This window comes from Carlito syrichta, unplaced genomic scaffold (genome assembly GCF_000164805.1).
Source record: "Carlito syrichta isolate Samal-C Ts95f unplaced genomic scaffold, Tarsius_syrichta-2.0.1 Scaffold303982, whole genome shotgun sequence".
In the NCBI taxonomy this organism is placed as follows: domain Eukaryota; kingdom Metazoa; phylum Chordata; class Mammalia; order Primates; family Tarsiidae; genus Carlito; species Carlito syrichta.
The window spans coordinates 114,325-138,697 of NW_007248078.1; the positions used below are offsets into that span (position 1 = coordinate 114,325).

The window sequence follows — 24,373 nt, forward strand, 5'->3', positions numbered from 1 at the left end:
ACACTGAATGAAAGCACAGAAAGAAAATTATTTTTTTTCTCCTCCTCTCCCTAGGATCATGCAAGACAAAGGCAATGTCACAAGTCACAATATCTGAATGTACTTGGATTGTATTTTTTGTTTCTTACACTTAAAATTATTTTGTATCATAATACTTTGTTATCTAAAATCAACATTGTTGATTTTAAACAGTTACAAAACGAGATTTTAAGAAGAATTTAAAATAATTTGTGAACTATGTAGGAAAGAAGATAATTGCTTCCAGCTTATTCTTTTGCATTTGAAGTAAGATAATTTTAGATATTAGAAGTTTATTAAAAAATAAAACTTTAGGGGGTTTATTATAGTTTATTCACATCTTTCTATACATTGTAAACAACAATAGGATACTTCTGACAGTAGCCTGTGAATAATTTTTTAAAAATATAGACTAGGTATCAAGGGAACATTTTAAATACGAGTCTGGTAGGTCTGCTATGAACCTATTTTCCAGAAAAAATTTATATGAAATTGTTCTGATTAAAAAAAACAAAACTAAGGTCATAGATTTGCACTGAGCGAGTGTGATACATGAGGTAAAGTCATTACATTATCTATGGTCTGATGCACAATGTGGCGTGTACAGAAGAAACCAGAGACATCTATTTCCAATTCCAGGAAGGATAGAAGAGTGCATGTGGAAGAAGGTGCTTTTCAGGTCAGAGAGGAAAATAAGACATAGTCACCAAAATCCATCAGTTGTAAGCGATGTATAAATATGCAATGCCATTTCACAGAATGCAAACAAGATCAATTAGAAATTGTACTGTGATAGCCACATATTTTGGAAAAAAATTCCCAAGCCAGGCGAATGTGGATTGGGATAAAGACATAGGCGGTGTACACCACCATTGCAAAGATGGTGAGCAGGATGGTGTTGAACATTGATCGTTCCCAGGGCTCCAAGACAGCACAGCAGCTAATGATTTGGTACTGATAGTACAGCCAGGAGAAATATTCCTTCACACGCTGGAGATCCATGGCTACGGAAGGTCTGTCCTGTCAAAGAATGTCACAGATTAGATGGAAAATAAAATAAGGACTGTAACACAGGATCTTTTTAAACCTTCATGATTTCAGTATGCTAAAATCTTTCAAGGAATGCTAAAGATCATGAGTGGGTGCGGTGGCTCACACCTGTAATCCCAGCACTTTGGGAGGCTGAGGTGGGAGGATTGCTTGAACCCAGGAGTTGGGGACCAGCCAGGGCAACACAGTGAAACCTTGTCTCTACAAAAAATAAAAACAAAAATTAGGTGGGCTGGTGGCATGCGCCTGCAGTCCCAGCTTCTCAGGAGGCTGAGCAGAAGGATTGCCTGAGCCTGGGAAGTCAAGACTTCAGTGAACTGTGATCATGCCACTGCACTCCAGCCTGGGTGACAGAGTGACACTCCGACTCAAAAAAATGTAAAGATTATTGAGTGGATGATTACTGTGAATATTATTATTATGTAATGAATATTATTATTATGTAATGAATAATATTATATTATATTATAATCATTATGTAGAAATGAAACATGATACAGAATACCTTAATTATAGAAATCAATAACATTGCCACTATTACTAATGATTACTACTAAAATTTGCAGTGGTGATATTATGAGTTACAATAGTAACTATGTAAAAATGATCATTGCTAGAAATAACTCTAGTGCTAACAGCACCTAAAAATTGAGGCTAGTCACTATCTCACTAGCCATATATATACAAACAGAGATAAACCTGAATGTTTCTATTTCCTACAACATATATTCTAGAAAAAGATTTTTTAAATGGTGTGCAGAAAAGAGATAACCTAGCAGGCTCCAGCTTGCTAATCTTCAGAGGGGCAAGTCTGGCCCTCGGCTGGCGTCTGAGAACTTGGCTTTTGGAATGTACTCTCCATTCCCTCACAGATAAGGATGATTCGGTGCCTAGACTGCACAAGCAATGTAATTTGCAATGAACACCTATGGTATTCTGGTATTCTGGAATTTTGGTAACTGCTAGGCAAAAGGTGCCCATGTGACCAGCCCCAGTATAAATGTTGGATCTTCCTGGGCAGAAACATTGCACGTACGTCACTGCATTTTTTTACTGGTAGAGAAAGGTGCATACTCAATGTATTTACTCATTGGAGCATCAGAAGCCTCTATGTGGGGCCGAGTGCAGTGGTTCATGCCTGTAATCCCAGTACTTTAGGAGGCTACGGCCAGGAGTTCAAGACCAGCCTGGGCAACATAGTTAGACCTCATCTCAACAAAAACGACCAAAATTAGCCGGGTGTGGTGGTGCGTGCCTGTAGTTCCAGCTACTCGGGAGGCTAAGGCGAAAGGATCACCTGAGTCCGGGAGGTTGAGGCTGTGATGAGCCATAATCATGCCTCCTGCCACTGCACTCCAGCCTGGGCAACAGAGTGAGACCCTGACTCAAGAAATTAAAACACACACACACTCACACACACGCCTGTATGTGAATTTCTACAGATTCTGCCTGTGTCTTCTTTCCTTGTTGATCTTATTTTATAGTCTTAGCTGTGAGGATAAATATATGTTGAGTCCCATGAGTCTTTCTAGTGAATCACTGATCCACTGTGGGTGATCTTGGGGACCCTCCCCACAAATCAAACAGGAAAGCTAAAGTGTAGTTTTGGATGACCACTGGTTATGTGGTGCAGAATGTATGAAAGCCATGCAAGTATTTTGTTGATCTTTAGATAGAACCACAGTTTTAACCACATGGAAAACTTCCCAGAAAGAAGAGCACCTAACATTCTTTAGAAAGATTTCTGAGAAGATTTTGGAGGCTTCCAGAGGCGTCATGATGGTGTCTTTGGGAAAACAGACTCACCTCTGTGCCTCTTCAGCTTACTACTCAGAATAAGATGGTGCCCCATCGTCAAAGTCCACTTTGGTAGATTTTACTATTCCAATCACAGCTAACATTTTTTGAAGCTATGTCTTCTAACCTGAAAGTGTCTCTTTTTTCTTTAATCTTTTTTTGAGTAAAAGAAGATGTCTTTGCTCTACAAGACTATAAACTCCTTAGGCAATGGGGAGACTCTCACTGATCCTTGTACGCTGGGCCCTATAATAAATGCTTGCCACAAAGATGGCCATCAGTAAATATTTGCAAAATAAGCGAATGAATGACAAATAACTTAAAAAATAATTATAGACCACTCATAGCTCCAATGTAAGTAGAATAGAGTTAGCTATTATTGATTTCTTTTTTCTTTTCTTTCCTTCTCTCCCTCTCTTTCTCTGTCTGAGTCAGGGTCTCACTCTATCACTCAGGCTGGAGTGCAGTGGCATGATCACAGCTCACTGTAGCCTCAACCTCCTGGACTCAGGTGATCCTTCTACCTCAGCTGGGACTACAGGTATGTGCCACCATGCCCGGCTAATTTTTTTGTTTTCTGTAGAGTCTCACTATGTTACCCAAGTTGTCTCGAACTCCTGGGCCCAAGCAATCCTCCCAGCTCAGTCTCCCAAAGTGCTGGGATTACAGGCATGAGTCACTGTACCAGGCCCAGTTCAAAAAAATCTACACCTCTTCTCGTCCCGTGGGCATTACTGCTTCAGAATCAACAGTGTACTGAGAACCTTTTAAAAATATTCTTAATGCTCTTTTCATTTTTACAAAGGAGAGAATATTCTCATTTAGAAATATCATTGACTTTTTCTCTATACACTGTAGCTTTCAAAAAGACAGCAATATATTCATCTTTCCCTTATTGATGAGAAGCAATTTTAAAGATGGTTTGTGATTTTTTATTGTGAAAGGGTGAGGAGAGAGAGAGAGGTGGTTATTATTGGGACACCATCTGCCACACTCTATTGTGAGAATATGCACTATTTTTAGGCCCTAGGTTTGCTTAGGTAATCTATTTCTACCTCCTTGTGAGTCCATTTTCTTATCTCTTATGGGACTACATGCAAAAATTTAAAAAACCCACTTTAGACAATATGATGAGTAATGTGGGTAGGAGAATTCATTCATTCATTGAGCAAATCCATGCAGAGCACTACTCTGGCTCCTTCTGACTAGTAATGGCTGCAGAAGGACTTGAGCCCCCAAAGCACTGTAGGGAGGAGATGATGTTCAAGGCAGCAGCAAACTGGACCTTGTAACAAACATGCAGTGAATGAGGGCCTGGGAATTAAGCACTCAATGTGGGGAGAGAACATGGAAAAATGCCAAGAAGGAAGCTAGAAAAAGAGGCTGAATGTGAGGAAACAAGACAACAAAAATGCTATGAAATTAGTTATCCATAAGTAACCTGGGACCCAATGATGGCACACATCTTAATGCCTTAAACTTTCAGAATGAAATATGAAATTAATCTACCTGCTCCCTTGAAGATCTAATGTAGTATCTCAGCAAAGCTAAGCACAGAACTTGGAAAGTTTATTCACGTGCACCACGTATCTCTTGTTCTTAGTTATATGCTTTTTAAAAAGATGGCTTTCAACATATGGAAAAGAGGAAGATAGGAGTCTCCTTTTTCTTTTTCCTTTAACTTGATGACTTTTCAAACCCTCAGAACTTTTTTTTTTTTTTTTAGTTGGAGTCTCACTCTGTTGCCCAGGTTGGAGTGCAGTGGCATGCCCAGGGCCACCCCAGCATCGACCTGCTGGGCGCTGGTGATCCTTCTGCCTCAGCCTTCCTAGTAACCGGAACTACAGAAGCATGCTACCACACCCAGCTAATTTTTGATTTATTGTAAGGACGAGGTCTTGCCAAGTTGCCCAGGCTGGTCTCGAACCCTCGGGCTCAGGCAATCCATTTGCTTTGGCCTCCCAAAGTTCTGGGATTACAGACTGAGTCACCGAGCCTGGCCCCTCAGATTTTTAATGAGGTTAAGCATTCAAAGGTGGCACTGCCCAGGCAGACTGCGACATGTCTTCCGGCAGGGACCCGGGGACCCAGGGACCCAGATATGAGTTGACTCCAACATGCTGAAGTTGCATGATGGCAATTGCTATAGACTGAATGTTTGTGTCCTAGAAGTCCACCAAGAGGTTATCTTATCACTGAATGGAGAGTCAATTCTTCTGTCTGAATGTTACTCTCCTTTTCATCCATGGGTGGTGATTTTTCCCTCTGTAGATTTGTGTGCCATGGGGAAGGAGATGAAAGTGTCATCTACTCTCTCAGACTGAGGGTGAAAAGCCCCACTGCTCATCACCCATATTCCTCGGGAGAAGGGCTCTGTTCTGGCCTGAATGGAGAAGACAGTGAAGAAATGGAGCAATGAAAGAAACACGTGTTAACATGAACCCGGTGTGTATGAGTCATGAAATGAGAATACTGCTGAGAGACTTTTTTTTTTTTTTTTTGAGTAGGAGTCTCACTCTGTCACTCAGGCTGGAGTGCACTGGCATGCACACGGCCACCGCAGCCTCCACCTGCTGGACTCAGGCCATCCTTCCATCTCAGCCTTCTAAGTAGCTGGAACTACAGGTGTGAGCCACTGTGCCCAGCTTGCTGAAAGAATCTTAATGGGAAAGCAGCGTCTGGACTTGCTCAGGAAGTTCCCTGTTGTTGTTTTCTGTCCTGGAACTGGAATGGTAGGAGGTTAGGCAACTCAATGAAAGATGAGAGGCAGGTGATTGGATACGGTGGCATTTACCTTGTGGATATTGCAGAAGATGGGACTCTGCAACCCTCCCCTGCTTAAACAAACAGACAAAAACCCCCTCCAAATTATTGGGCTTTCCCAGTAAGGAATTTCCCTTTCTAAAAAGTAGCTATCCTTCTGGGGAAGAAAGACAACACATTTTGGTTTTAATTTACTTCTAGAACATCAGAAAGTCAGAAGGACCTGCAATCGATTTTAGGTTAAGTCCCTCTCAACTCATTTTGGAATTCTAAATCAATCATGTAGTTGTTTTGTGTGTGTGTGATCCATATTTTGAACCTGAAAATCTGAGAAGTGATATAAGTGTCCTGCTTGCTGCAGAGAGAGAGAGATGCTGTATCTAAAAAGAGACTGTGTCTGCACACAGAGTAGCATTCTTTAAAAAGAGCTTAGGGTGAGGTGTGGTAACTCATGCCTGTAAACCCAGCACTTTGGGAAGCCAAGGTGGGAGGGTTATTTGAGCCCAGGAGTTCAAAACCAGCTTGGACAACGTAGTGAGACCTCGTCTCTACAAAAAAACCAAAAAGCAAACAAAAAAGAGGTCAATATATATACTCAAGAACAAGCCTTCCTTTAAATACATAATTCTTTTATATGTATGAGAAAAGGAACATAGTGATTTTCTTCCAAAGAATATAGTATGGAAAGAGGGATAAAAAAGAGTAATTTGGCTGGGCGTGGTGGCTCAAGCCTGTAATCCCAGCACTTTGGGAGGCCGAGGTGGGGGTATTGCCTGAGCCCACGGGTTTGAGAACAGCCTGGGCAACTTGCTAAGACCTCAGCTCTACAATAATAACAATAAAAAAGATTAGCTGGGCATGGTAGCACGTGCCTGTAGTTCTGGTTACTTGGAAGGCTAAGGTGGAAGGATCACCGGAGCCCAGCAGGTCAACGCTGGGGTGGCTGTGAGTGTGCCACTACACTCTGGATAACTCAAAAAAAAGAGACTAACTCAATAGTGGAGATAAACTGATGAACTGCTAAACACCACCTCAGCCAGTTGGTCAAGATCAACATCAACCGTGATTAATCATGTTGGTAGTGTATCTCCATAATAGGGTGTCATGAAAATGGCACTCTACCTCTGTGACCTTCCTCCTAATAACAAATCACTCCAGCCTCATCATGAGAAAAACATCAGACAAATTTCAATAGAGGGGCATCCTATGAGACATCTGACTAGACCAGTAGTCCTCAAAACTCTCAAGGTCACTAAAAACAAGCCAAGTGTAAAAAATTGCCACAGCTCGGAGGAGACTAAGGGGACGTGATGACTGATTGTAATGTGGCATCTCAAATGGACTCTTGGGACTGAAAAAGAACATTAGGTAATAACTAAGGAAATATGAGTAAAGTGAGGACTTTAGTTAACAGTATTATATCAATATTGGCTCATTAATTGTAATATGTCATACTAATTCAGGATTTTAAAAGGGAAAACTATGAGTAGGAGAACTCTGTACTATCTTCTTGATTTTTCTGTAAATCTAAAACTGTTCTAAACAATACAGTCCCGTTAAAAATTTCAAAGGAAAAAAGAATCATTAGGAAAGTCTCAAAAGGCCAAGATATTTCTATTCAGTGAACTTTGCTTGTGTTGTTCTTCCAATCTGGAAAACTCTCCCCAATAACCCTGTACATAGGTAAATAATACGCTTGTATAAGAGACTGATTTTTAAAAATTCTTAAGCACAATCAAGAGGAAAAACACATTTTGCATCATGATCCAGGGTACACATACACACACAGTCATACAACTGAAACAACCATCTCTCAAAACAATACTTTGTGGTGCATGTAGATATTTTCTATCCTGTTCTGTTCTATCATCTTAATTCTAGTCTATTCTGGTTAATTCTACCCTATTCTATGTTATTCTCTTCTTTCATTAAAAAAAAATGCTGATTGTGACCTACTACACTAAATTCTTTTTTTTTTTTTTTTGAGTTTGAGTCTCACTCTGTTGCCCAGGCTTCAGTGCAGTGGCACACTCACAGCCATCGCAGCCCTGATCTGCTGGGCTCAGGTGATCCTTCCATTTCAGCCTTCTAAGAAGCTGGAACCACAGGCATGTGCCACCATGCCCGGCTGACTTTTCTCAACTTATTGTAGAGACGAGTTCTTACCATGTTGCTTAGGCTGGTCTCGAACTCCTGAGCTCAGGTAATCCTCTTGCCTCCGCCTTTCAAAGTGTACACTGAATTCTTAAGCCATCAATAGCAACCTTCAGTTGGAAAAATCCTACATTAAGGCTTATCTCCAGTGCTAGCTTCTCTAAGGTGTCTCTGTACTGTCCAATATTTCAGCTGCCTTTCCACATGGCAATTTAAATGTCTAGTGTTCAATAGCCACATGTGGCTTGTGGCTACCACATGGGATGGCATAGATAGAGAATATTTTTATCATTGCAGAAGATTTTATTGGACAGTGCTGTGGACTCTCTCCAGCTCTTGGTTGGACCTATGAAATAGCCTACCAACTCATCTCTTTTTGCCTCACAATCTTCCTCACTGCTGCTAGAATTAGCTGTCCAAACTTACAGAGTCATTTCTCTGCTTGAAAACCTTCATTGTCTCTCTGTTTCATATGTCATGAAACCTTCATTTCGGGCTCTGCAGTTTAATTTCTGTGACTTCCCAGCTTCATCTCCCAACTCTCCCACTGAACGCCACTCCTTCTAAAGTTTCCATGTTCCTGCTCTTTTCTTTTCTAGAAATTGTCTTGTGCCCCCTCTCTACCAGAAAAAATCCTATTTACTTTTACAATCTAGCTCCCATATCCTCTCTTCTTTGAAACCTTCTCAGAAGATTCCCTGACTCCACAAGGAAAATGTGTTCCTTTCTTTTACGCATTACCATTATAGCAACATTTTAAGCTGTGTACTGTCTGTTTCCCTACAAGGCTCTGAGGGCTTTTGAACACTGGGAATGTGTGGAATTAATTATTTTACCCCAGTACCTGGCTGGTGAGCTGGTCAGTTGGTTGGCTGACTGACTGACTTGATGAATTGTAATGTTGTTGAGACTCAGAACCACACTTGGACTCATTTAAGACTTCTACAGCTCAATGTGGAGCCCATTCAAGGTGCTTAGGAATTCTCATTGTCTGCTTTCAGGCAATGAGTTTTAGACAGATTTTTTGGTGCAAGTTTAGTATAATCTGTCTTTTTGAAGGATAGAAGGAAGCTGATGCTAAATATTTTTTAACAATATATAACAAATGCTTTTTTACTTTCTCATGTCAAAAGTTCATGGACTCTGTGGGGAATAAGAAACACTTGTGAAGTGGTTTTAAATCCCATTAAATGTCTTTTAGAAGTGCTTGTTCTTTTTGAGTAATAATTTAAGATTAGCATGTAGAAAAACAGCTCTAATGGAAAAAATCTTAGGCTAGGAACTCCTGGGCAGTTGAAGACTTGGGTTATATTGCAGATACTTTCCTTTCTTTCTTTGTATTTAATTATTTTAGTTTGTGTCTTTGGGGAAATTCCAAAATCTTTCTGTGTCATAGTTTTTCTGTGTTTAGAATGAGGAAAATTGATAACTGCTTTTAAGCCTGTCTCAGTGATGTAGCAAGGAGCTTAAGGATGGGTTTTGGCTCCTTAGAAGTATTATGAACTGTCACAGTAATTAAAGTGTCCATCATCATTACTTATGGGTTGGTACAGATTTAAACCATTTGTAAGATTTTACCAAATTATAGACTCAAAGACTCTTTGTGGAATACCTTCTAACAATAACTTCAACAATGATGTGGTTTGTGTATTTTAAAGGAAATAAAACCCCACCCTTATTTATGTTTGTAATTGAATTGGCTAATACACTAAAATAAATAAGTCAATGTGTGTATGTAGCCATGACCACAAACCACTACTTGAAAGGCACTGCAATCTCTAAACACATTTTCAAATGTGTCTTGGGCAGGGATACCACATACTATCATGTGGGCTGTCCACTGCACAACTAGGTGATGGTTCTTGTCTTGAGGGCCTAATTACAAGTTACTTCATCATGTGAATGCAATTTGATTCACAGAGATATGAAGACACATAACTTCTTATTGCACCAGAGACAGAAATGTGGTTTAAGTCCACATGATTAGTGGCAGAACCTCTTATTGTATCTATGCAACAATTAGACACAACAGGAGTTTATTGACTTCTCAGTTTCCAGATCTCTTGTTCCAGGTTTTGTGTGGGTTACCTCAATGTTTTCTGTGCCCCACAGGAAATTCCACCCTGGCTTAACATCCTTTTGGGAATTTCCTTTCCATCTTAGGATACTGTCCAGTCTTCCTTTGGCAAACAATTCCTCATGTTGATAGCAGAGTGAATATACTAGAAATCAGATTAGAAATGAGGAATTTGGAGTCCAAGTCTTTAAAGGAAGCTAAAAACCCAAAAAAACCACTTAAAAGTTGATGATGAATTGAAGCCAGGGAAGAAAATTAAATACAGGGAAATTAAGGAACTTTCTCTACACATCCATCAATTAGTTGGATAATTCTATATTCTCTCTCGATAGTAAGACTCAAACAATTGAAAGCCAAAGCATGTTACTGTTTTTAGGCAACTAAGTTACTCTAATTAAATTTGATAATCTTGTACTTAGAAGTAAGTTACTGAAATAATATACTAAAAGGAAAAAAAATCTCACCAACAGTTTAGCCAAGGTGGTATTGGTGCAGTGTTGCTTTGTGTTATGCACAATAGCAGAGTATTTTGTGGCTGTCTGAGCCAACCTTATTGCCTTTCATTTTTATTAACACTAACACAAGCAGAACATTAGAAAACGTGTCTTTCTAGTTCAACGATCAATGCTATTGTGCAACCGGGCATGTGCTGAATAACTGCAATTTCAAAGCAGCTCTTGTTTTTTTGGCATATTCTGATAGACTCAGAGGAATTCATGAATGAAGAACTTCTGGCTGGGAAAGAAAATTTGAAGTCTGACTTTAACAAAAAATTTCATAGTAATATAGGATAAATTCACATTGAATCAATCTCAATATTGTGTAGCTATCAAAAAGAAGAGGTGTGTGTGTGTGTGTGTGTGTGTGTGTGTGTGTGTGTGTGTGCATGTGTATTTATTGCTTTTGAGTCAAAGTCTCATTCTGTCACCCAGGCTGGAGTACAGTGGCATGATCATGATCATGGCTCACCTCAACCTCCTGGGCTCAGGCCATACTTCTGCCTCAGCTTCCTTCCTAAGTAGTGGAGACTAAAGGTGTGCCACCACACTCAAGTCAAGAGACAAGATCTTGCTATGCTACCCAGGTCGGTCTTAAACTACAGGGCTCAAGTGATCCTCTTCTCTGGGCCTCCCAGAGTGCTGAGATTATAGACATGAGTCACTGTGCCTAGAAGATATATATTTTGAAATTAAAAAGAGAGAAGTACAGTAATGCCGAGTAGATGTTATGAATAGGGTGATAAGTTTGTAATGAGGGGATGATATATCTTGTTTTGTTTCTGGTGTTTTTTATTTACTAACATAGAAACAGGGCAAGGACCCCTGTTTATTTCTGGTTTCTGGGACAAGGTTCAGCTACAATGTCATTTCTTAGGATGAGCTTCTCTATTACTATTTGACTGAAAAATAATAGAAAGAAACTTTGCTATCCTATAAAGAAGGAAAGAGGGCAGCACATAGCTTCTGGGTGGCTTTTTCCTTCTGAAGATATTATTGCAGAGGGCTGCTAAGTTGTTTTTAGCAGCAGCAAGTGAACAAAACTGAAGTACTAACAATGACCTCCAAGTCATTAAAAGTTATTTTTTTCAAGTCATTAAATCTACATCCACGTTCATGGCACTATTATTCACAATAGTCAAAAAATGGAAGCAACCCAAAGGCCCACTGACACACCAATGGATAAATAAAATGTGGTATAGCCACACAATGGAGTATTATTCAGCCTTAGGAAAGAAGGAGATTCTGGCATATGCTACATCATGGATGAGCCTTTATTGCTGAAGTGAAATAAGCCAGTCACTGAAAGATACACACTGTGCGACATCACATATATGAGGTCTCTGGAGTAGTCAAACTCAAAGAAATAGAAAGTAGAGGGTGGTTATCTGGGGGGCGGAGGACGCAGAGTTGTTGTTTAATGGGTATATAGTTTCAGTTTTACAAGATGAGAATGTTGTAGAAGATGGTTGCACAACAGTGTAACTATACTTAACGCTACTCAGCTGTATATTTAAACATGATTATGATGTTAGGTTTTATGTTATATGTATTTTGCCACAGTTAAATTTTTAAAAAATCAGTGAATAACTCTAAAATTATGATTGACTGAAATTTTAAAATAAACTTTAAAATAGTCTGAACAATATTTTTTTTAAAAAGTTGTTAAAAGTCATTGAGAGTGTCAAGTTGGCAGGGGGCATTTCTAGTCTAAAAAAATCTCATGGATGTACCATCCAAAGCTGAGTAACCCAATAATGCCATAGATTTTCTAATAATAAACCACGAGGTCTCAACTGGGGTTCCCTTCTTGGCTTTCAAGAAGAAAACTCAAAACTGCTAAACTCCAAAGAACCTTCTGAGAAGGGGGTTGACATATTTAGGTTTATTCTTGGTCTCAGTGAAATTCTAGCAGCTTAAACTCCTACAGTGCTTGTGGGAATTACACATTCTATGATGTGCTTACCTGTTGAAAAACTGTGAAATAAGTACTCAGAAGACCCCAACACCCAGACCACCTCAAAGGGAAGAGCAGCTAAACCATCTATGCATCATTAAAGACCCTTTTCCTGGTCACTGTGTTCTGGGCCCATCATGACAGTCCAGCCTTTTTCTTCTCTTCTCAGACCTTTTCCAGCCATCAATGCACAGTCTGGCAAAGGAACTATTCGCTGGCTGTTTTTTTCTACGGATTCTGTTTTTCTTAAGAGCTAGAAGCCTGGTCATGAAAAATTAAGCCATTATCTAATCCCCACCTATCATAATTATATTAAAGAAGTCCTTAGAAACTGAAGATTTTTATCCAAGGAACAATTTTTTTTTTTTTGAGTCCGAGTCTCACTTTGTCGCCCAGACTGGAGTGCAGTGGCAGCACCTGGCCACTGCAGCCTCGACCTGCTGGGCTCCGGTGACCCTTCCGCCTCAGCCCTCTGAGTAGCCGGAATTACAGGCACGTGCTACCACGCCCAGCTGATTTTTGATTTATTGTAGAGATGAGGTCTTGCCAAGTTGCCCAGGCAGGTCTCGAATCCGTGGGTTCAGGCAATTCACTCACCTCAGCCTCCCAAAGCACGAGATTACAGGCTGAGCCACCAAGCCCAGCTCCAAGGAACAATTTGAGGATAAAGAAGTCAAGTTACTGCAATGCTGATCTGTTAGAAGACCATCTGCTGAGTTCTTGCTCCCAGAGTTCTGCCAAAGGAAGTCTGGTTGCATAGGCGGTTGGTCAACCAGACTTTCTCAATCATATTTTCTAATACTAATTTTTCTTTTTCTTTCTTTCTTTTTTTTTTTTTTTGAGTTAGAGTCTCACTCTCTTTCATCAGTGGCATGACCATGGCTCACAGCAGCTTCTATCTCCTGGGCTCAGGTGATCTAAAATTCCTGGCCTCAAGTAATCCTCCCACCTTGGCCTCCCAAACTGCTGGGATTATAGGCATGAGCCACGTGGCCTGACCAAGATGAAGAAAATGAGGTCCCAGTTCTCATGAGGACCTTGTGGGGAGATAGGTGAGCATTCTACTGAGAGGCATGTGGTAGGTTAGTGACAAGCTTGGGCTCTGGTCCTGTCCGGGTTTGAATTCCAGTTCCGTCCTTACAAAATCTGTGATCTTCAGCAACTCTGAACCTCAATTTCTCCCAACCAGAAAATCGGAATGATACAGAATTTCATTCATACAATTGCTGAGAAGATTTAAAAAGTATAAAGTAGATAGAATACTATGTAGGAAAGCTACATGAATGTTAGCCATTGTGATGGTTGCCACACTATACCAACACACTATTGCTAGATTATGAGTACTGGACAGAGAACAAAAGAGAAGAAAATCATTTAAAAAAAATATTATTTATTTATTGAGTCTCAATAAATAAATAAATATATAAACAAACAAATATGATCTCTCAACCCTCTGTTTTTTGTTTGTTTATTTTCCTGAGTTGGAGTCTCACTCTGTTACCCAGGCTGGAGTGCAGTGGTACAATTATGGCTCACCACAGCCTTGGCCTCCAGGGCTCAGGCGATCCTTCCACTTCAGCCTCCCAAGTATCTGGGACTACAGGCATATGCCACCACGCTCGGCTAATTTCTTGATTTTTTTTGGTAGAGATGAGGTCTCACTATGTTTCCCAGACTGGTCTCAAACTTCTGGGCTCAAACAATCCTTGCAACTCGGCCTCCCAAAATGCTGGGATTACAGGTGTGAGCCAGCCACCACATCTGGTCATGGACCACTTTTAAGACAGAGCATGTGACCTTTATCAGTTACTAAATTCAAAACCAGTTTTTTTGTTTGTTTTTTTTTTTTTTTTGAGTTGGAGTCTCACTCTGTCGCCCAGACTGGAGTGCAGTGGCCACTCCTGGCCACCGCAGTCTCGACCTGCTGGGCTCCGGCGATCCTTCCGCCTCAGCCTTCCAAGTAACCAGAATTACAGGCATGCGCTACCACGTCCGGCTGATTTTTTGATTTATTGTAGAGATGAGGTCTCGCTGCCCAGGCGGGTCTCGAACCCACGGGCTCAGGCAATCCACTCACCTCAGCCTCCCAAAGGCGCGGGATTACAGGTTGAGCCACTGAGCCCGGCTCAAAACCAGTTTTTGATAGTTTATTTTCCAGCCTGTTTATTCAGTTCTGGTGTGGCTATCATGAAGGAGACCAAAGGCCTCATCAACTGCAGTAGTAACTGTTTTTTGAGAAGTATCTTGCACAGGTCAAGAACTGTACTAAGCACTTTAACTACATGGACCTCATTTCAAAGATGAGGAAACTGAGTCTCAATTAGCTGTGCCCTTGCTTATTTTCAGAAGCTCAGGAGAAAACAGCACTGAATTCAGTTCTATGATTCTCTCACTTAAAGTGTTATTTTAGGCGCACCAAACTGCCTCCTGAATAGTGTCTTGCAAATGCTAGGTGTCCAATGAGTATGTTTGAATTAGTAAATCAAGCTTTCTTAGCAGTAATGTTATTTGTTTACTTATTTTTACTTTTTAGAGACAGGGTCTCCCTATGTTGCCCTGGCTAGATTTGGACTCCTGTGCTCAAGCAATCTTCCTGCCTCAGCCTCCTGAGTAACTGTGACGACAGGTGCATGCCATCATGCCTGGCTAATTTAAAAAAAAATTTTTAAAAATGAATTTTGCTCTGTTGCCCAGTCTAGACATGAACTCCTGGTCTCAAGCGATTCTCCTGACCCAGCCTTTGAATAGCTGGGACTACAGGTTAGCACCAGTGCACCTGGCTATCAATAACTTTAAAGTAATATTCAGTTCCCTAAAATATCTTTTTTTTTTTTTTAAAGTGAGAAAGCAGGATTTATTGAGAGGACAGAGAAGCTCCCATAGTCGGAGGGGACCTGAAGGGGTTGCCCCCCTAAATATCTTGAAATGAAGAAAACGTTGCTGAGCATTTCAGAGCTACAAATCTGCTAAAACATTGCAGCAAAAAGGTAAGGATTAGGAAATAACCATTCACAAGATAAATGTTACCTTTTGTCCACTACCTTTGGCTGAGAGGTCACTTTCACTACAGGTCATTCTCACTATAGATTGAATAAAAGTGGGCCGGTAGCTAGTGGGTGTCTCTTTTTATTTCTTTTGTCATTCTATTTTTAAAATTTCTTTCTTAAAAATAAAATAACTAGAGAGACAATGAATGTCCTTTTATAAACACTGCCCATCCTCACTTTCATTGTTAACAGTTTTAGAAAACAATGTTTTCATTTGCTATATTTTTTTCTTAATTTGTTTGACCTGGTTAATTAAATGCTCATTAAACATATATCCCTGCCTTGTACCAAAGGTCTTCTAGGATAAGATGCTGCTCCTTTTAAATAAAAGATGAAGGGTGTCGAAACAGAAGCAGCCTTTAACCAAGACCCATAAATAAGACAGTTGCTGGTGCTATGAAATTCTAACATGTGAACTTGTGCTGGGATTGCCTTCTTCTAGGACAGGGTTTTTTTTTTTTTGAGTTGGAGTCTCACTCTGTCGCATAGGCTGGACTGCAGTGGCACATTCACGGCCACTGCAGCCTCGACCTGCTGGACAGGCAATCCTTCTACCTCAGCCTTCCAAGCAACTGGAATTACAGGCACGTGCCACCATGCCCAGCTAATTTTTCTTGATTTATTGTAGAGATGAGGTCTTGCCAAGTCATGCAGGCTGTTCTTGAACCCCTGGACTCAGGCAATTCTCTCACCTTGGCCTCCCAAAGTGCTGGGATTACAGGTGTGAGCCATGGTATCTGGTCAGACAGGCATTCTCAACCTGGAGGTCAAGGACTTGGGTGGAGGGTGGCATCTTTGAACCGTTGCAATGTATGCAAATTTTGCATCAACATTTTTCTGCATACATTTTCAAGGAATTTGTAATGTCTGCAAGCTAAAACCAGTATTCCAAAGCCTGATTACTAAAGCTAACGGTGACATTTTATTTCTTTCTATCATCTTACATGTCAGTATAATGCCTAGCATATAATAAATGTCCGCTGGTTGCTTAAGAGAGAACTTGAAGTTTCATCTTGTTAAATATGTCATTTTGCAGTCAAAAGGGTCAGACTTCTAAAAGCAAGTCTCCATGATGTAATCAGAATGTACCTGCCCAGGAGGGCCCAGGTCTGGAAGTTTGGCTTTGCTCCTTCACAAAATGATCCTTTGTGGGTTACTTCTCTCTGGGTTGCTACGTCTTCATCTGCAAAATAAAGATTTGAGTTAAATACGCCCCAAGATGCCTTTGAACTTTAAAATGGTTCTGCCCCATGTAAAAAGGTCATTAAACCATAGACAGATAAGCTCTCACAAAACTAGAATGAATTATAAAAACAAGGCATGACAAGCTAGGCTTTATTCTAAAAATTATTTTTAGAAAAGGTCACAGTTTGAGAGCATGCCATTGGCTAGTGATTCCCCAACTGCGCTCAGAACTAAAGGGTGCCACAGGTACCAGAATTGAGGGGACCCCTGGGTGGGACAAAGAGAAGGGCTGAGGGCCCCCCATCTGGTTTCTGCAGAGCTGCCTGCTTTCATCTACATTGAATTTCTGGGAGAAATTTGGTTTGTAGAAAACGTATCTTGACTTCATTAGTTTCTGTTAATACCATGGGTGGGGAAAGGAAAAAGAGATTAAGTTAATCACTGTGTATAAAAATCTGTCTTTAAAAACACTGGGCCAGGCTCAGTGGCTCATGCCTGTAGTCCTAGTATTTTGAGGGGTGGGGATTACTTGAGATCAGGAATTCAAGACCAGCCTGGGCAACACAGGGAGATGCTACAAAAGGATAACAATAAAAATAGAATTTAAGGCTGGGCTCAATGGCTCAGCCTGTAATCCCAGCACTTAGAGAGGCCTAGGCGAGTGGATTGCCTGAGCCCATGGGTTCAAGACCAGCCCAGGCACCTTGGCGAGTCCTTGCCTCTACAATAAAATAAAAAAAATTAACTGGGCATGGTAGCGTCCGCCTGTAGTGCTGGCTACTTGGAAAGCTGAAGCGGAAAGATGGCCAGAGCCCAGCAGGTTCGACGTTGGGATGGCCGTGAGTGTGCCACTGCACTCCAGCCTGGGCAAGAGAGTGAGACTCCAACTCAGAAAAAAAAAAAAATAGAATTTAAAAACACACTGGATACAGTCAGGAGTCCTAATGCTTGTTTCCAATTTTGTCATTTATTAGCTATGCCACATCAGACAAGTCATACGGTCTTTCTCCTCACATATAGAAGAACAGTGGTAGTGTCTTATGCATTGGGTAGTTATGAGAATTAAATGAGATAGCATTTGTGAGTGTTTTGTGATTCCTTGAAGCATCATAAAGATGATTGGTGGTCTTCACTAGTGAGCCCCAGGCTCTGCATCTTGTCCTGACCATTGTACTATTTAAATTGTCCACATCAATTAAGTTATGGAAGGTGGCTCACGTCTATAATCCCAGCACTTTGAGAGGCAGAGGCAAGAGGACTGCCTGAGCCCAGGGGTTTCAGACCAGCCTGGGCAACTTGATAAATAAAAAAAATTGGGCGTGTGTGGTGGTGCGGGCCTATGATTCCAGCTACTTGGAAGGCCGAGGCAGAAGGATCACCTGAGCCCAGCAGGTCAAGGCTGCAGTAACTGTGATTGTGCCATTGCACTTCAGCCTGGGTGAAAGAGTGAGATTCCAACTAAAAAAAAAAAAAAAAAAAAAAAAAGATCAAATCTGCAAAATCTGCAGCCTACTCCTAGTTATGGGGTAGAGATATAAGAGACTTAGAAGATTGCAGAGTTCAAGGACACCCTGAGGGTAAAACTGAGGGGGAAACAGAAAGGTCCTATTCTTCCATATGAAAAGTCAATTGCCCAAGGTTAAGATGTGGGGAAATTTGGCTTATGAGCAGCTCAAGTAAAAATACCAAGAAATGTATCTTGACTTCAAGTTAATTAAGAATCAATAGTGGACTGGGAGCTGTGGCTCATGCCTGTAATTCCAGCACTTTGGGAGGCTGAAGGAAGAGGATTGTTTGAGTCCACGAGTTTGAGATCAGCCTAGGCAACCAAGTGAGACATTGTCTCTACAAAAACTCAAAAAATTACCTGGACCTAATGGTACATGCTTATAGTCACAGCTATTAGGGAGACAGAGGTGGGAGAATTGCTTGATCCTAGGAGGTCAAGGCTGCAGTGAGTGGTGATCATTCCACTGCACTCCAGTCACACACACACACATACACACACACACACACACACACACACACACACGCAGAGAGAGAGAGAGAGAGAGAGAGAGAGAGAGAGAGAAAGAAAGAGACACACACACACACACACACACACACACACACAAGTTCTCACCCTGTCATCCAGGCTGGAGTGTATAAAACAATCCCAGCTCACGACAGCCCCAACCACCTGGACTCAGGTGATGTTTCCATCTGCCTTCTAATTAGCTAATTTTTATTTCTATCTTTTAAATTTTTTTTATTTTAAAGATGTGGGGTACAATTCAGGGTTTATTTTTTTTTTTTTTTTTTTTTTGTAGGGACTAAGTCTTGCTATGTTGCCTAGGCTGGCCTTGAACTCCTGGGCTCAAACAATTCTCTTGCCTTGGCCTTCCAAAGCACCGGGATTACCGGCATGAGTCACCAAGTCCAGGCCCAATATTCTTCTATATTTCTAGAAGTATGGGTGCCACAGATGAGAAAAAGGGGCTGTGGCTCTTGACTTTGATCAGCATCCTTCTCTCAGCGCTTCCAGGTGGAGCACAGCCGCAGGAACCAGATGGAAGGGTCCTGGGAGGTTTCTTGTGGGAAATGTTGAGAGAAGATTTTGGGAGAGGAACCTGTCACGGAGGCATTAAAAGATCTAAAAGGTGTCAAGGGATGTCTTGGAAGAGAAAGAAGATTTGGAACTATTTTATTGTTTTCAGAGGTGAATCTTAGGAAAAACTTTTAACAATAAGAGCTGTCTAAAGGGGACTGAGTTACCTGGCGAGGTAGTGAGAGTCCCATTAAGAAAATTGTCCCACCAGGGACCAGACCACACCTTCTGAGGGCTGCTGTGACTCAGGATTTAAGAGGAGGGTAATAATATTTTGTCAATTCTAAGATAATATTTCTACTGCAGAATTAAATATCTCAGTGGAGAATGATTTGTTTTGTTAAAAGCTTTTTTTTTAAAAGCCATAGGAAGAACATGTGAATGTTTTTTTTTTTTTTTTGAGTTGGAGTCTCACTCTGTCGCCCAGACTGGAGCGCAATGGCTGCTCCCGGCCACCGCAGCCTCGACCTGCTGGGCTCCGGCAATCCTTCCGCCTCAGCCTTCCAAGTAGCTGGAACTACAGGCGCGCGCTACCACACCCGGCTAATTTTTTGATTTACTGTAGAGATGAGGTCTCGCCAAGTTGCCCAGGTGGGTCTCGAACCTGCGGTCTCAGGTAATTCACTCACCTCAGCCTCCCAAAGGCACGGGATTACAGGCTGAGCCACCGAGCCCGGCGAACATGTGAATTTTGAATGGTCAGCTGTAATTACCTATGATGTGATATCCTGGATGTTTTGGACCTCTCTAAACATTGGTTATGTCATTGGCAACACAGAGATGATGAATTATTTCTGCATTGCTGTAATTAACAATAAAGGTTTGGCAAAGGATCCTTCATGGTGCTTGATGTTAGTAAAGGCTCCAAGATAGTAACTTTCATCATAGTTATTGTTTGTTCCTCCTAATTTCTACATATGTTTCATTCCCTCTTAATGAAGAGATTTCTTTCAAGTGACTCTGCTGAACGCTTCAGGGACATATGATATAAGTCGGTAAAATGGTGACTCTGGGAGTCTGAGAGAAAGAATTCGCCCGGAAGGAAGTTAGTTAGTCACAGTCCTACTGTATCATCTGTGTTTGCATCCATGTTTGTTTCCTCCCAAGTACAGGAAACCTGTAGAACAACTTCTTTTTGGTTCTGAATTATAACCTGATTTTCCTGCCCGTCAAAACCAGAACTAGGTCAACCCGATTGATTTCTTTTTCTTTGTTTAAAACTTTAGGCAATAAAACACCCTATTAAAAATTTAAGGTCCAAGTGGACATGATATCTGCAGCCTCAAGGAGTGAGAAGGGCTGGCGGCTGAAGTAGCGAGCTCAGTTGTGTGTTCTTTCTATGCCCAATTTTCCTAGCCATAAGGTGACCCTTAGTCAGTTTTACTTAAACATGACTTTTCAATAGATGAGTTAATAAAGCAGGTGCAGTTTACTATTCTTAGAAGAAAATCCAACACCTGAGATCCTGTTCCCTCTGACAGACTGTCAGTTATTAAACGAGAACCTTCCACTTCAAATGCACTAACCTAAGTGAGGAAGCAAATGTACTACCCTGACCCACTCTCCTGCCTTTGATAAATAGTTCACATAAATTTTATAAAGTTGTCATTCTGTTCCTTAGCTATCTTTTTCCCCCTAAAAAGCAAGTTTGTACTGCACAGCATTAACTGTTCTAAGTTAAGACTTCCCAAGAACCCACACATATTAGAATTGATTTCAAATAATTCTTAAAACAAAAAACAAGTTGGGATCTATAGCTAATAAAAACTGATACATGTGACAGTGGGAACAATCAAGTCACAACTTGCTACCTTTTGTTGCCTTGTTTATGATCACAAATAACTAGATTAATAGATTGCATAACCAGACTATGAAATCACTTATTTAAAACATTATAAGAGAAACTGTGGCCACTTAACACACATTATTCACAAAGGCCATGAAAATTGAGTAAGCACTTTCCAGAGCATCTCATTGAGTGAGTTGTAGTGATACTGTGTTTGATGATATGTTTGGGCCACATTTATAAGAAGTTGTTAAATTTTTTGATTGCATCTTTGTACAATATGATACTGATAGTAATATGTACCAATGTGTATACCGCTTGCATTATTTACAAATATATATATATACACATTCATGCATTAATGCATATATATTTTAAATTTAAAAGTAATAGAATGAATTTATATTATAATTTTTAAATACGGTGTCAATTATGTTCCTTAGAGTTTGCAGTTGCTAAATACTAGATCAGAAGGCTATTTATTTATTAATTTCTAAATTTCATTTTCATTTTGCTGGTAGGCAATATGTTTAGCTTAAAAGCTTTTAGAGAAGACTGAATGTAAAATTTTTAGGAAAACCATTTCTGCATTTTAGCTTTTAACCTCACTATAGAGATATGGCTCTACATTATGTAACAAATAATAGTACTCCTTTAGTAGTATAATACTTTTAAACACTGCTCTAGAATTAGTACAACTAATCAGATCTTCTTGGCTATTTGAGTGACAGATACTGATTTTTGCATATTAAGTTCAATATTAGTGAAGGTAGATAAAATAAATAAAGATAGTAGCTAAGTCAGAAGACTTTGGTGACAACTTTAAGAGAAACTTTGTTGCTAGGCAAATAGTCTGTGATTTTTAAGCACAAAGGAATAACTTGCTTAATAATTTTAATTACCATTAAAACCATACTTGCTATTATAGAAATAAAATATCCCTCATATATCAAGATAAAAATCATTAAGTAGTTTGAAATATATAGACACATAACTTTACCATCTGAAAAAAAAACGTATTCTTAGCATTTTGGAATTTTTTTCAATGTATTTTTTCTTTTGTATTTAGTTATAGCATAGTATGTATTTAACTGTATCCTGATATTTTTTCAATTAATTTTACTCAAAAGAATTTTTTTTTTGATTTTTTTATACAGTATTCTAATTGTGTTTCTAATGATTGTATTGGGCTAAATTTTAAGTTGCTTCAAGATTTATTCAATTCATACCACAAACATTTATTGGGCCACTGATATGAGCTTAGCATTGTTCGAAGCACTTGAGAAAAACCGTTAGCCCTGTGCATTCTTAGGGGAGGATGACCAAGGATTGTGTAGATGATATGTGAGAAAAAATTTCATGCAATCTCTAATTTAGGCTATTACCATCCTAGCATTAAACACTTGAGTTGCTCAGTTACTGGTGAGCTGTGCAGGTTGCTGATGACCAGTCAAGGCAGTAGGAAAAATGTGGATATATTTTTGCAGATACTGTGTCAGGTTTAAGTCTACTAAACGTAAAAACTTTTTGTTCACTTCTCTCTGCAAATTGATATATACCGGTCATGTCCTAGTGGTAATAGAACATTCTTGAGACAACAGAAGGTTCTTCCTGGTTAGTTGGTCAGCACAGCTTCTATTTACAGTAGCTTTGGCGTGTGTACCAGGCACCATCCTGGATACTATCACGTTTTCGGTCATGTGTGGCATCCCCAATGCAGCTGTCTCACAGGCATCTGAGGCTCTGGTCTGAGTAATTTAAAAAATCTTTTGAGTGAGATTTTAAATATCTTATGAGGATCCCTTTGGCTGGGGAAGAACCCAAGTGTATTCCCTCTGATAGAAGTCTAGAGTAGCATTAAAATGACTGGGTTTCTACAGATCGGTTACAGGTTAACTCTTCATCTCATCTGGAAGGTAACAGTCAACTACATAGGAGGAAACACTATGCTAATTTTGCTTAAAGGTCTCACAAAGAAGAGATTATTAGATTTCCAAAAGAAAAAAAAAGATACCGCATCATATTTAGTACTTTTAGGTTTAGATAAATCTCAACTTCGTGTGTGTGTGTGTGTGTGTGTGTGTGTGTGTGTGTGTGTGTGTGTGTGTGTGTCTGGAGAGAGAGAGAGAGATTTTCTTTCTTCTTCTACATCACTGAACATTCATTGATACTTATTGGGTATGACATTCTATAAAGCACAGTGAGAAAGTCCTGGAACATAAACATGAACTGGTACTTTGGCTATCTATGGGGCATATGGGTGTGGGGACAATACAGGTTTTGTTGCCTCAGAAAAGTTGCATTGGACATGTCATCTTTAGCTTCTTCTAGACCTTCTTGCTTTTTCTAGACCTTTTAACTTTTTTGTTCACTATAGTACTTATAGTACCAAATCCTTTTTTTAATCTTTCCACAGATCTTGAGCTCAGAGTGATAACTGTAGCTTGGAATGACTCACTGACATCCTTTAGTCTTTCAGTGGCATTGAAAGAGCAGGGTGCAAATACTTACATAGCTAATTGTCACCTGGAAGTTTCTATCCCTACTGGTAATCATAGTAGATAGTAATAATTATTGAGTTATTATGTCTCATAACTTTGCTGAGCACTTTGCAAGTATTACCTCATGCAATTCACTTAATTTGACTTGTTGGGCTCAGGTGACCCTTCAGCCTCAGCCTCCTGAGTAGCTGAAACTAAAGGTGCATACCACTATGCCCGGCTGATTTTTTTTTTTTTTTGTGGTAGAAACAGAGTCTCACTATGTTGCCCACGTTGGTCTTGAATTCCTGGCCTCAAGCAATCCTCCTATCTTGGCCTCTCAAAGTGCTGGGATTACAGTCATGAGCCACTGTGCCCAGCCTGAGGTAACCAGTTCTTAATTATATACCACATAATCCCTGGAAGACTATAAGAATCCAGGACAAGTCTAGAGGCCCAAGGTAACCGAAAGCCCAGAATAATGAAGTCCCCCAGTAAGCATTTTTGTTATTACAAAGTGAAGTTTTATTTAGACTATAATTCTTCAGAGCAGGAGTTGGGTTATGTTTCCTTGTGCCTGTTTGGAATACATTGGGGCTGATATACTATTTTCTCAAATGAAATAACAGCAAATCTAGGTGGTAAAATAATGCTGGTGGTTAAAGTTAATGAGAAAAAGGAAACCAGGGCTTCTGAGAGAAGAAGTGAACTTGGAGCTGATCATCCTTGGGGCCTGTCCCAGAGGCACAGTGGCCTGGCTTGCTCATGATTGTACGTTGTCTTACTTCCTAGACTGACTCCACAGTTTACCTCACTTTCCTTACTCATTTTTTTTCCACTTTATTTTTTTCTTCAGAGTCCTTCTCATACACTCATAATTTATTTATTTATTATTATTACTACTAATATCTGACATCCCTAGAAATTTTTTAAACAATTAAAAAAATAAATAGAGACAGAGAATCTCACTATGTT

General features: G+C 40.0%; 1 protein-coding gene across 1 annotated transcript; it reads right to left on the reverse strand.

Moving 5' to 3' along the window:
* Positions 1–335: 335 nt before the first annotated feature.
* Positions 336–16,531, reverse strand: SPTSSB (serine palmitoyltransferase small subunit B). Its single transcript, XM_008059256.2, has 2 exons — positions 16,450–16,531; positions 336–1,038 (listed from the first exon to the last, which is right to left on the reverse strand). Exon 2 carries the CDS (start codon positions 1,018–1,020, stop codon positions 790–792), a length of 231 nt encoding a protein of 76 aa, XP_008057447.1. The 5' UTR covers positions 1,021–1,038; positions 16,450–16,531; the 3' UTR covers positions 336–789.
* Between the last annotated feature and the right edge of the window lie 7,842 nt (positions 16,532–24,373).

What these genes read in the sequence shown, in the direction of transcription:
- SPTSSB (XM_008059256.2), bottom strand. Translation starts at nt 1,020, where the DNA reads ATGGATCTCCAGCGTGTGAAGGAATATTTCTCCTGGCTGTACTATCAG.